The 12,815-nt window shown below is 38.6% G+C and overlaps 1 protein-coding gene across 2 annotated transcripts in view; it reads right to left on the bottom strand.

The window, feature by feature from the left end:
* Nucleotides 1-19: 19 nt before the first annotated feature.
* appb (amyloid beta (A4) precursor protein b) overlaps nt 20-12,815 on the bottom strand; it is a 25,944-nt gene continuing 13,148 nt past the window's right edge. For both annotated transcript variants that reach the window (XM_077215484.1, XM_077215483.1), the window contains 10 exons: nt 10,984-11,117; nt 10,546-10,620; nt 10,103-10,261; nt 9,834-9,962; nt 9,646-9,745; nt 9,356-9,559; nt 7,771-7,824; nt 7,451-7,521; nt 7,191-7,337; nt 20-1,833 (listed from right to left, as the gene is read on the bottom strand). In XM_077215484.1, coding sequence (XP_077071599.1) covers nt 1,732-1,833; nt 7,191-7,337; nt 7,451-7,521; nt 7,771-7,824; nt 9,356-9,559; nt 9,646-9,745; nt 9,834-9,962; nt 10,103-10,261; nt 10,546-10,620; nt 10,984-11,117 — 1,175 coding nt within the window. In that variant the 3' untranslated portion in view covers nt 20-1,731. The remainder of the gene's footprint in view (nt 1,834-7,190; nt 7,338-7,450; nt 7,522-7,770; nt 7,825-9,355; nt 9,560-9,645; nt 9,746-9,833; nt 9,963-10,102; nt 10,262-10,545; nt 10,621-10,983; nt 11,118-12,815) is intronic.

The following is a 12,815-nucleotide window of genomic DNA, read 5'->3' on the forward strand; positions in this document are numbered from 1 at the left end:
AACAACACATCACAAGGAGTTTGTATGTACATTCAAAACTTTATTCATGGGTTACAGTGTTGTAGAAAGCTTTTCCCCTTCTAAGCCAATAATTTGAATAGATACTGAAGGAAAATGTCACAGAAAGAGCTTTCTCTGCTCCCTACTGACCACAGACACTCACCTCAGAGTATCCACAAATCAGCACAACACCAGATTTTTAGAGCTAAGGTACTTTTATACAGGAACATAATGAGCAGTGTGCAGTGCACTGTGACATAACTGCACAATGTTTGAATCGTTTAATGGCTGTCTCGTACAATCCATTATACAACAGTTCACAATTTCCTTCAACATCGCGACACTTTCAAAAAAACTTAAAAGGTCATTTCAAAAGACCATATGGCATGAACTCATTACATTATTATTACTTCATTATCTACCCATCCCTTCCTACCTGCTCTGACCTATAAGGTGCTATGCCATACTTGAGTGAAACAAAAGAGGGGAGGTGAAGTGTTTCTGTCCCAAAATGTGTTCGTGAATATCACAGACACTGGGGGAATACAAAGAGGGGAGAGTGGGACAAAAATCACATAATCAAAAAAAAAAAGGCTATTTCTGAAGTAAATTCCCACCACTTCATACCTCCTTTCCCTAATCCCAGCCCCATACCAAATCCCGACATGGATTACAACTTCATGAGGCAAAAAGGGTGTAGTAGACCCTTAAAAAAATGCAGAGTGCGTAGAACGTTAACAAACCAAAACGTGGGCTAATATTACACTTCATAATACAATACATACATCTTTTTCCAGCCCCATGCAACCATTTAAGTGTGCGCGGCATGGTCAAAAGAAAGAAAAGCACACTTCAGTTAAAGCATGTCCCTGTGACAATGTAGCCAAGCAGATTTTTTTTCCCACTTATTTAAAATATGATCACAAGAAGACAAAATGTACAATCCAGCTAAAATCTCTACATGAGAGAGGTCAAAGTCTGTTTGGATCCAGAAACCATCTCTCTGTTAAAATTTCCATGCACTACATAGATACAGCTAGCTTCTGCCTTAATTCAATACATATTACACATAAAATAAAAACATTCATTGCTTATGTTTTTTTACTTTTAACTTTTTTTTTTAAATGTGTATTTTTTTTTTTTTTTTTACAGAAAAAATAACCTGAATGGAAAGTTTATTGATGAGTACATTATTCTGCATCTGGTTGTCTGCGTTTGGAGCCTCATGTAGCCAAACACAGCACTGCATCATCTGAGTGCCAAGGAAAAAGGAAGGAGCACGAAAGAGGAAGGAAACGTGCAAACAAAAGAGTAAGTGCTTAAATAAATTTCTGGAGGGGAACAAAAATGGTCACATGAGAGAGAAAAAAACCCTGTGAATTAGAGAACCATGGGTAAGTTTAAAGGAAAGCATGCATTGGTGAAGAGAACAGAGCAGAAGATGCATCATTCACCACACAATGCTGTGACGAACAAGCATGTGAACGCACAGATGGACCATCGTACTGACAGATGGCTGAATGGGCAGCAATGATACATCACTTTTCTGTGCAAACCGACTGAGCGTTCATTCGATTGGATGAAATGGTCAGGTGATGGAAGCCACTCTCCATGGTGACAGAGCTGATCAACAGTGTATGAGGGATCAGTCTGCATTCTCTGTCCTGATGCAGTGGGGTGATGGTGCTGATGGTGTTGGTGAGGGGGAGTGCAGGGATTTGAAGTGGTTCTTTAATTCTGCATCTGCTCAAAGAACTTGTAGGTGGGGTTCTCGTAGCCGTTCTGCTGCATCTTAGTAAGATGGCGTTCCTCAGGGGTCACCGCTGCGTCAACCTGAGATATTAAAAACATATGGTGGTCATTAAATGTGTTTTTTTCAATCCCAGCAGTGTTATTGTAGTATTTTTATATACTATTAAATTATGTTTTAATATAATGAACAAGCCTTTATTTTTATATTTTCAGTTTTTATTTTAAAAATCTGGAAACAAAGAGCCGCCAAACCCCCTCATGGAAGAAAAAAGCTGTTGTGTTTACAACTGTGACAACGAGTGCTTATCAGGATCAACTAAACGCTGGATTTTGAAAAGTATGTGAAATATGTAAAGTTTGCGGTATAGACATTTACATTTATTCATTTAGCTGACGCTTTTATCCAAAGCGACTTACAATTGATATATTTCAGAGGTCACATGCCTCTGGAGCAACTAGGGGTTAAGTGTCTTGCTCAGGGACATATTGGTGTCTCACAGTGGATTCGAACCCGGGTCTCTCACACCAAAGGCATGTGTCTTATCCACTGCACCATCACCACCCCCATAGACTCTTTAAAATACGTCTAGAGTTCTACACACCGGTCTGTTATTGTAGGGACATCAATGTTACATTTTCACGCCCCTAAACATGACACAGAAAAAAGCAAACTGTGATTGGTTGCTTTAAATGTCAGTCAGATGGCCTCTGGGTGGTCCTTGGCCAATGAAAGCTGCTATGGAGTCCAGAGCTTCTGCCGTCAGACTATATGAGCAGTAACTTGGCCTACCTTCCTCCAATGACATTTCTCCAGCATCCCTCCTCCTTCCCTTCTCCATTTTTAGCCCTACATTTGTCATTCTATGTATTACTCAGGGGGGAATCTGAAAAATACATAGGATGATAAATGTAGGCCTAAAGCTGTAGAAGGGAGAAAGGAGGGATGATGGAGAAATATCATTGGAGGAAGGTAGGTAGGCTAATCCTGGATTCAGACTACACATCTTTTTTGTCTGTAAGTGACGACAGTCACTCTGTCAGATTAAGCGAATCTGACTCCTAAATTCTTGTTGTGTTGTAAACAAGAAACATCTCAGACTACACGTTGCTTTCCGACCAGTCATCGCTAGCCGTCTATTTCGACGTGCGTGATGTCATCGAGATGGTGTCACAATGGACTGACAACAGGTGTTGTGAGCGTAAACAAACAATGGCTATCGAAGCGATAGCTATCTCCTACAAAAAAGAAAGAAAACCTAACAGTGGACACGTTCCTGGATTGCACGAAGATGACAGTATGGCCTGTCAATCCTCCAAAGCGAACTTGAGGTAGAATTTTGTTTTTTAATTGTTTTAACCAGTAGTAAAAATAAATGAAATGTACTAAAAGTGTTTGCCTATCGTTCGCCAGCATTGATCTTTTTCGCCGTATTGTTGCCATAGCTCCACAAATCTGTCGTCCATTACATAATTTATTAAACATGCTAGTCTTTCCGTTGTGATGTTGTGAAGCGTCACAGACACGGCGTCAGTTGTTGCCCACTATGACACACTATACAAGATAAAATGACAGATCGATCATAAAATGAGATTGATCTCAATTCAAAATCGAACTTTCAATCATGAACAGCACTTTTTTCCCTGGGACAGATGCGTAAGGGCGAGTTTATCCTCTGCTAATTTCTGACACAAAGTGATGAGCGATTGTTCTTCTAGTCTTCTTATATTGTTGTCATATATTTTTGTCATTATTTTTTGAGAATGCAAGACACACACAAACACATGCCTATCTTCATAATTCTTGACTTCTAAAGTTTTTGAATTCGACCCAAATCCTAAATTTCACTTGCACTGCACTGCAATGTATTTTTTTCATGATTAATATTGCATTGTAAAATAATGTGTGCTGGTCAACTAGTCTAAAATTAAGAAACCCCTAGAAAACAGTAAAAAAAAACATTCGTACATTTAAGATAGTTCTACTTAATTTTTTATTCCAATATCCAAATATGATAGCCTACTTGATAAAAAGAAAAGAAAAAGGGGCTTTTATTTGAGCCGTGCTGTCTTTGCATTTGAACATTGCACATTTTAAACAGGACACGCATTAGCTGAATAAACGTTAGCCAATACAAACATACTTATAGAAAATAGTTGACAATGAATAGACAGGCGTCCTGTCACAGGACCAATAATAGCAAAATGAATCACTTATTCTAAAAAGAATATCAGTAGCCTATTATGTTAGAAGAATCTGACATAGGGCTGTGTTAATAATAAAACGTCCGTCATTTAACGAATTTTAAAAACACGGGATGGATAATAAAAAATGCTTTCTGGCATTTTGACAGGAAAAAAACCACAACCAAGAACAAAACAGTTCGTCAATTTTCATTTTACAATTATCATCTCTCTCTGTGCGCGCAGTCTGTGTTTGTGAGAGAGAGAGCTCGCGCAGCACTGATACAACAGTTTCTTATCCACAAGTAACGCGCTAGTTTTCATACAAAATTATTATGTAACATAGGTACTTTAGTTATTATAACACAATAACGTAACAAATGCAGGCTACGTTTCTCAACACTGAGAATGAATAAATAAACGCCTGTTTGCAGACTCGCGCTTATCAGTAGCCTAAATTAATCCACAAATCACAGCACTTTCATAATCAGTTAGCCATAGCGATTTTAATTTTATTTAGATTTATTGTTCATCAATACTTAAGCTTTTTATAATTTGCATGGCTGTATGACAGGGCCGGATTCAGCCAGCCCCACTAGGGGGTGCAGGAAGAATATCAGGGGGGGCAAGTCATTTAACGGAACATTTAAATTTGACAAATATAGTGATTTGATTTATATTGTGATATATATCGATATGGCCAGAAATGAAAAAATATATTGTGAAATGAAAAAATCCTACATCGCCCAGCTCTAATCTATCAGCTCAAAGCTATCAGCTATCAGCATTTGATTTGTCTTATAGGTTTTAGGTTGGATGCCCTTCCTGACACTACCCTCTGCATTTACCCGGGCTTGGGACCGGCACAAATAGGACACTGGCTTGTGCCCTGTTGAGGCTGCATTTATTTATTTATTTATTTATTTATTCTGTCTGTCTGTCCTTTCGTTTTTTATTTCAATCTTTTTTTTTATTATTTCTTTAGCTCTGTACACAGCATGGCTTATATCAGTCATTATAGCATCAGTCGTCTGCTTTTCTGTGCAAAAGTCCTAATAAATGCGTCCATATCTAGACCTGTTGTTATGGCCTTCTCGTGAGCCAGAACAACTAAATTTCTTTTTCTCTCATGTAGCATAGTGCGGCGGAAGGGGGTTAGAACACGAGACAAAGTGGAGAAAGAGCTCTCGCATGATGCAGATGATATTCCAATCACAAGTGAGGTCACATACATGCGATGGAGCTGAGGAAAGGCATTCTTATACCCGTGTAGATATGTGCAAATGGTGGAGAGGTCTACAAACTCTACGTTCTCATCATCATTAGTCTTTTTGAATTCTTTTTCCAACATAATTTTTGCGACAAGAATGTCATTGCAAAGTTTGTCACTGTCACAGTATGTCTGCGTGGTCCGCTCAGCAGTGACTGACTGAGACGTGAAGCTCAGCAGGTTCACCACAAGCCGGAGAAGCGGCCACGCCCTCCCTATGCATCTACCAATCAGTAACTACTTTGAATGAGGGATAGAGAGCAGATAGCGCTCACTCTGACCATTTTTCTTGAAATATTTTTTAAATTTGGGATCTTTGCATGCCATCACGTTTGGGGGGGCAGTCACGGCATTTGAGGGTGCATTGCCCCTCCTTGCCCATGGCTATATCCGGCCCCGCTGTATGATGTCTTCATCTTATCTGAGTGACATGAATGACGGAGTATTCTAAGATAACCATGCGATTGCATCCAGATTAAGTTAACTCAATACAATACTTCAACTTTCCACATCCACCCCAGCCCGTTTACCTTCAGGAGTCAGAAGTACCGTGACTACTGTAGCCTACACTGTCCTCGCTCATGAACTCAGTCAGAGGCGGCCGTGGAAGTGGAAGCGTGATCGAGCGGGATTCTTTATGGCTGTCGATTTTCAGTTTTTTTTAATGATAGGCCTTACGCATCTGTCAATCATACCCGCTTGCTATTTGGGGAATGAACTCAGCGCTATGATTGGTCGAACTCCGCTTCTTTTGCTGTTGCTTTTTTTTTTCCGCAGACACGTCTGTACGCCGGAAATCCGGCGTGGCGCCGGAGCGCTATCAGGCCTGAGCACGGCAAATCAGTTTACCCCTTTTCGTCTCTGATTTATATGATCAAGTGAACTTTAAAAAACACAAAATTACATTTTGAAATGGCAATTTCTAGCTAATGAAATATTTTAGCGCAGGCAACAGAAATTTCATTTAAGACTTTAAAAAACTTTTTTTTTTATTATTTCAATGACATTTCTATGGAAGCTTGTTTCCGCCACTAAACAAATAAATAATAATAATAATTGCGACTTTTTATCTCACAATTCTGACTTTTTTCTCTCACAATTGCGAGTTTACATCTCGCAATTTTCACTTTATTTCTCAGAATTGCGTGAAATTAAGTCGCAATTGCGTGTTATAAAGTCAGAATTGGGAGATATGAAGTCAGAATTGCGTGAAATAAAGTCGCAATTGCGTGTTATCAAGTCAGAATTGCGAGATATAAAGTCGCAATTGCGTGTTATAAAGTCAGAATTGTGAGATATAAAGTCAGAATTGCGTGATATAAAGTCGCAATTGCGTGTTATAAAGTCAGAATTGTGAGATATAAACTCGCAATTGCGAGTTATAAAGTCCAATTCTATGGGGGGAAAAAGACAGACTTTATCCCTCTCAGAATAGTTTATATCTCACAATTCTGACTTTATAACACGCAATTGCGACTTTATATCACGCAATTCTGACTTTATAACACGCAATTGCGACTTTATATCACGCAATTCTGACTTTATAACACGCAATTGCGACTTTATATCACGCAATTCTGACTTTATAACACGCAATTGCGACTTTATATCACGCAATTCTGACTTTATAACACGCAATTGCGACTTTATATCACGCAATTCTGACTTTATAACACGCAATTGCGACTTTATAACTCACAATTCTGACTTTATAACACGCAATTGCGACTTTATATCACGCAATTCTGACTTTATATCTCGCAATTCTGACTTTATAACATGCAATTGTGACTTTTCGCAATTCTGACTTTATATCACGCAATTCTGACTTTAGATCTCGCAATTCTGATGAATAAACTCAGAATTGTGAGATAAGTCGCAATTAGCTTTTTTATTTTTCATTCTGTGGCGGAAACAAGCTTCCATACATTTCCAATTTTGCAAATCACAAAATTTCCATGTAAAGATATTTGAACACGTTTCTCACCTCAATAACTCCATGGTGAATGGAAGTGTACTGCTTCTTCCTTAGCATAACAAGGGTGATTACAATGACTGTAGCAATGACAACTCCACCCACCATCAGTCCAATGATTGCCCCCTTATTAGAGCCCATATCTTCTGCAAGGAACATCTGATTTGACACAAACACATCAATAACTTTTTGTATGTTAACTATTAGATACATATAGATATTTTGTCTACATGTATGCATGTTTAGCGAAATATGTGTGTAAACTGTTGTACCAGTCTTTTGTCACGAACATCATAACCAGCATTGTGTCTTTCTTCAATATCCAGCCGAACCTTTGGAATCTCTTAAACATACACACATATGAGCATATTCATTAGATATGTGATATTAAAGTCGTCACCTTTATTTATACAGCCTTTTATACAATACAGATTGTTTCAAAGCAGCTTTAAACAGGAATAACTTGCAAATTCTGCTGTAGTGCAGCTGTAAAGTGTTGTTATATGAACTAAATATGTTGATTCAGTTCAGTTTAATAATTAACAAAGCAACTAAACAAAGTAGTTGCTGAAAATAACAAGTAGACACTCACCAGGTCTTGTAGGCAGACCCCTATCTGGAATTGGACGGGCATCTACGGGTTCAACTGAGCAAAAAAAAAAAAAAAAAGCTGCTCAGCCTCTTTTAAATCCAGTGTTTGATTATTTACACTACCGTTCAAAAAGTTTTGGGTTGGCAAGATTTTTTTATGTCTTAAAAAAAATTATCTTCTGCTCACCAAGGCTGCATTTAAAAAAAAAATCTAAAATACAGTAAAAAAACCTGTAATATTGTGAAATATCATTACAATTTAAAATAACTGCTGTCAATCTTGATATATTTTAAAATTGAATTTATTGCTGTGATGGAAAAGCTGAATTTTCAGCATCATTACGCCAGTTATCAGAGTAACATGATCCTTCAGAAATAATTCTAATATGCTGATTTGGCACTCAAGAAACATTTCTATTTATTATCAATGTTGGAAATGGTTGTGCTGCTTAATACAGGGTTCGTACAGACTCTGTCAAATGAAATTCCAGGACTTTCAAGGACTACTTTTTTGGATTTCAAGGACTTCAATCAGCACTTATCAAACAATATCTTTATTATTATTTTTATTTATTTCATTTAATTTTTTTACTCAAATTAAATATATTTGGTATCTGATGTTTCACTTCATAAAGGTCAATCCATTGACCAGGGCTGTCAGGGCTGAAATCCCCTTAACCATTGAAAGGATAATGAAACTGATTTTTTTTCCATTAATATATATAATTGACCTGAAGAAAGAAAGTTGTATCATATACTTATCATATACTTAATATAATGCTCATAGCCATGAGAAATAGCTCTATATCTCAGACGGACTGCAGCGTTGAATTAGCGTGAAACAATTGTATTTTTTCAACAACAACAACAACAACAGAAAATTCTGCGCGCTGTTTGCATTCATGGAACTTCTTGACTGCAAACGTCCAGTAATGTAGGGAATCACTCGTTATACATAAATCAGGTAACAGTTCATGTTTTACTTTACTTACATTCAACAGAACTGCGCTCTCTCTAGTCAGTTAACTTTAATAATAAGCTACATGCCTCTTTTATTTCCTTTGCCATTGACATCCGACTGAACTACAAACCTTCCACTGATGTCTGTTTAAAGGCATGTGCTCGACCAGCCAGTGTCTGTGCCGCTGCGCGCTCAATCCACTGCGCGGTTTTCTCTGATCAGCTCGCGCACCACAGGTGTGTGTTACTACACACACGCTGCCTGGTAGGCCTATCGGTTTTTGGTATCGGAGCATTTTTACGAGTACGTGAGCTCAGTATCGGTGCATCCCTATTTTTAATAATTCAAGCACTTTTCAAGTACCTATTCAAAAATATGGCTGTTTTCCAGGAATTAAATATCAAAAAGTAAAATTCAAGTACTTCAAGCACTTTAAGCACCTTGTACGAACCCTGTTAATATTTTTTGTAGAAACCATGATACATTAAATAAATTAAATAAATGACCCAAAATTTTGGAACGGCAGTGTAGTTTTATATGATTGGTTACTCAATCTGTATATATTTTTCATAAAATTTTTCAAGTTTTGCGGTTCAGTTACAGCAATGAATGTGCTAATGTTTACCATGGTTGTCAGTGTTGGCCTGGTTGAAGCTTTCGGGGTGGATGAAGCCAAGGCCGTCCTGCTCTGGTGGCAGGATGTCCAGGATGGTGGTGCTGTCAGGCAGGTCCGGCATCAGGGCGTCGTTCCCGTAGCTAACCCTCATCTTACTCTGGAGAGATGACAGCTGTTGGGTGACTTCCGCCTGGTCACGCTGAATCAGCATAGCTGAGAAAGTTTCAGTAGACCCAAGTTTGAAACTTGTTCTCTAAATGATATGACAGTTAACTTGATACTAAATAAAGCACACTCACCCACTTGGTCCTGGATTTCACTAGCCACTTGTGGCACCTTGTAGAGGTACCCCAAGGATTGGTTCATGCGTTCCTCAATAACACGCAGGTGGGTCATCACCTATGAGCACAAGGGGTCAAACTGAAGTTTGAAGTGTCTACACATTTTATATCTAAAGTAGGAAAGAACAACCTTGACATAAGCTTACAAATGGTCGAATCTGGGACGCCTTCTTCGGATCCACCTCCCGCACATGCTCAAAGTGTTTGAGGGTGTGCTGCCTGTCTTTCTGCTCCGCTCGTATGTACTTCTTCAACAGACTGAGAACCTGCCGAGGCTGTACGAGACAAGACACAGGAGAAAACCGTTTTTTTCTTGTTCAGCTAGATTAGTGAAGAAATGATACAATTTACTATTGTAAACAACATGTGTGTGCTATTTTGTTAGTGGTTCAGTAGCATGGTTGTGTGCGAATACCCGAGGCTGGTCTGATTGAAGGGCGCTAAGGTAGCTTTCCAGAGCCTGGCGCCGACGGTCATTCAGCAGAGCTTCCACTCGTGCCATGTGGGTTTCTACCAGCTGCTGTCTCTCCCCGGCCGCTTCTTTCTCCAACGCCTCCACCTTTTCCTGAAAGCGCTATAGAAACACGAATAAACATTAAGCCAGAAGCCTTTTATTAATCCCGAAGAATAAAATACAGTGCCTTTCAATCCGCTTGAAAATCTCCCCTCGCTTTAATGGAAACTGTATGCTGTGCTACTAAATCTGAATGCACTTGGACCATAACCCCACTAAGTGCTTTTATATAACAGGTTCACAAACCGCTAGATTATATTAACAATAAACTATATTTACTTTCTGCCGTTCACCGCTTATGAATCATCAGCCAACATATCCTATTCACATTTAATTAGGTTTACCTGAATTATGGTCTTCTTGTCAGCACGAGGAAGATTCTTTGCCTGTCTCTCTGCCTCCTCCCATTCTCTCATTACCTGAAGAGAGATGAAAAGAGCAAAATAGAGTCACTAGATGAATTCTAAACACTCATTAACTAAAAAATGATTTTAGACATGTACAAATGGTAACATAATTAATATGTGATATTATAATATAACAAATTTTTTATATTAATTTATAAATATTTAAATAAAACATTAATAACTGTTTCTAATTAAATACTACATTAACTATTTTTGAGATAAAACCTTTAATGCTTTTTTAAAATGAAAATGTCTGCTCTGAATGTGTATCTTTAGCATTGCATTGACACAGCCCTAGTACCACCACACTGTTTTTTTAAGAGAACTTTGCCCCACAGCTATAACTGCATTATACAACTCTACTCAGGTTCCCACCTCTGACATTTTCTCCCTGTGTTTGGCCTCCAGGCTCTCCTTAGCTTTCTGGAAGCGGGTGTGCTCATTCACATCTCCTGGAGCTTCCAGGTAACGATCCACAGCATCAGCAGGGCTCGGGGCCATGGTTGGCACTAGAGAGAGTGAGCAGTCTTGTTCAGTGAGTGTCAAAAAGACATAAATGTGAGCCAGAGAATCTTCCTTTCGGCAAAAAGAGTGAAGACTCCAGGGAAAGAACAGCTAGTTCCGATGCAGGTTAAAATTGGTTAGCAAAGTCAGAAACATTTGTGTGAGATTACTATTGCCAAAGGTTGCTATAAAGCATGTTTTAGGTATGCTCAGAGAGTTAAAAGAGTTTACATGCTGGAAAATCATCCAGTATGGTAGATCTATGTATATACAGTGACCCCAAAAAGTGTTTTGACACTTAAGCCACTAAAGAAAATAAATGAATGTCACTGCATAAAGTAGAAAATTTAAATATGAGGCATTTGCACACAAATTATGCTAGACTTTGTTGCAGAACTTTGAAATAATGTGCATCTATTAATAATGCAAAATAAGACATGGTATTTTAGGGTCCGTTTACACGACAACGATATTCTTAAAATGGAGAAGTTGTCCTTTGAGTTTTCCACGTCCAAACGATACCATTGTCAAAACGATCCACATTCACACGGGTCCGCGAAAACGACTGAAAATGCTGTATTCTGCTGCCAGGCCATTAGCCCCGCCCCTTTTCAGCGCTGCGCTCGTTGTCTTTTGACTTGCGGTCTATATTTTCACAGCGATCTTGCATAGGTATGAATGAACTGCTCGTAAAAAAATTCCCGGTCGACATTTGTTAAGACATCTGCTTTACAATGCTTATGATAAACATTACAATGCTCATGATAACTTTTGTTAACTTTACAATAAGTAAATCCACTTCACCAGCTAATTACTCCTGGACAGCGATGCCATAGAAATATACAGAGCGACCGCAAAAACGGAAGTTCAAAGACAATATTCTAAAGATGACGGCGCCAACGTTTCTCTGGTGCATAAGGTCTATAGACTGAACAAGTAATAATACACATGTACATGATGTCATCGGTTTCAGAAATTCGCAATTTTGTTGTTTACAGAGACCGGGTTCAAAAACTCGCACTTTGAAACCCATTTTCAAAATCTTGCATTTTCAGCCACCCAAAACGCCGTTGTCGTGTAAATGAACGGCCAAAACGCATAAAAAGTTTTACATTTTTAGTTTGAAAACGGTGTCGTTTTAACAGCCCCCAATTTAATAAAGACATGAAGACATGTTTCACTAAGTATACTAATACTAATACTTTTATCTTAATTTTGAACAGTTTGTCTATTGTTTTACCATTTTAATCCAAACATGTCATTTAGTAATTAAAAAAAAAGGTGTGCTTGAGCTATCTTTAAAATAATGTAATAAAATAAAGTAAAATAAAGTAATGCGGTGACATTTTTAATTGTGGAATAAGTGTCCAAATACTTTTTTTGTGCCGCTGTAAGTGTGTGGGGGTGTGAGAGCTGTATTTCAATGTGTGTGTTCTGCAGCAGCTCCTGTGAAGCTGCTGTGACACTTTCTGACAGCGAGCATGCGGGAACAGCCAGACTGGCTGTGAGGAATAGGCCCTGTCAGAATGAGGGCTGCTCCGCTGTCACTCTCCCACAGCGTCCAGCATTGTGCTTAACCGAGCGTAAACCGCCCACTGAACCACTGCCGCAGACTGGTCTGACCAGAGGCCGACTACAGTTCCATCACTGGCCCACACACAGAGATAAACACAAACAGAGAGAGAGAATGGGGGAGGTACATA

This window comes from Siphateles boraxobius, unplaced genomic scaffold (genome assembly GCF_051911475.1).
Source record: "Siphateles boraxobius isolate OS27281-9 unplaced genomic scaffold, OSU_SipBor_1 7, whole genome shotgun sequence".
Taxonomy (NCBI): Eukaryota; Metazoa; Chordata; class Actinopteri; order Cypriniformes; family Leuciscidae; genus Siphateles; species Siphateles boraxobius.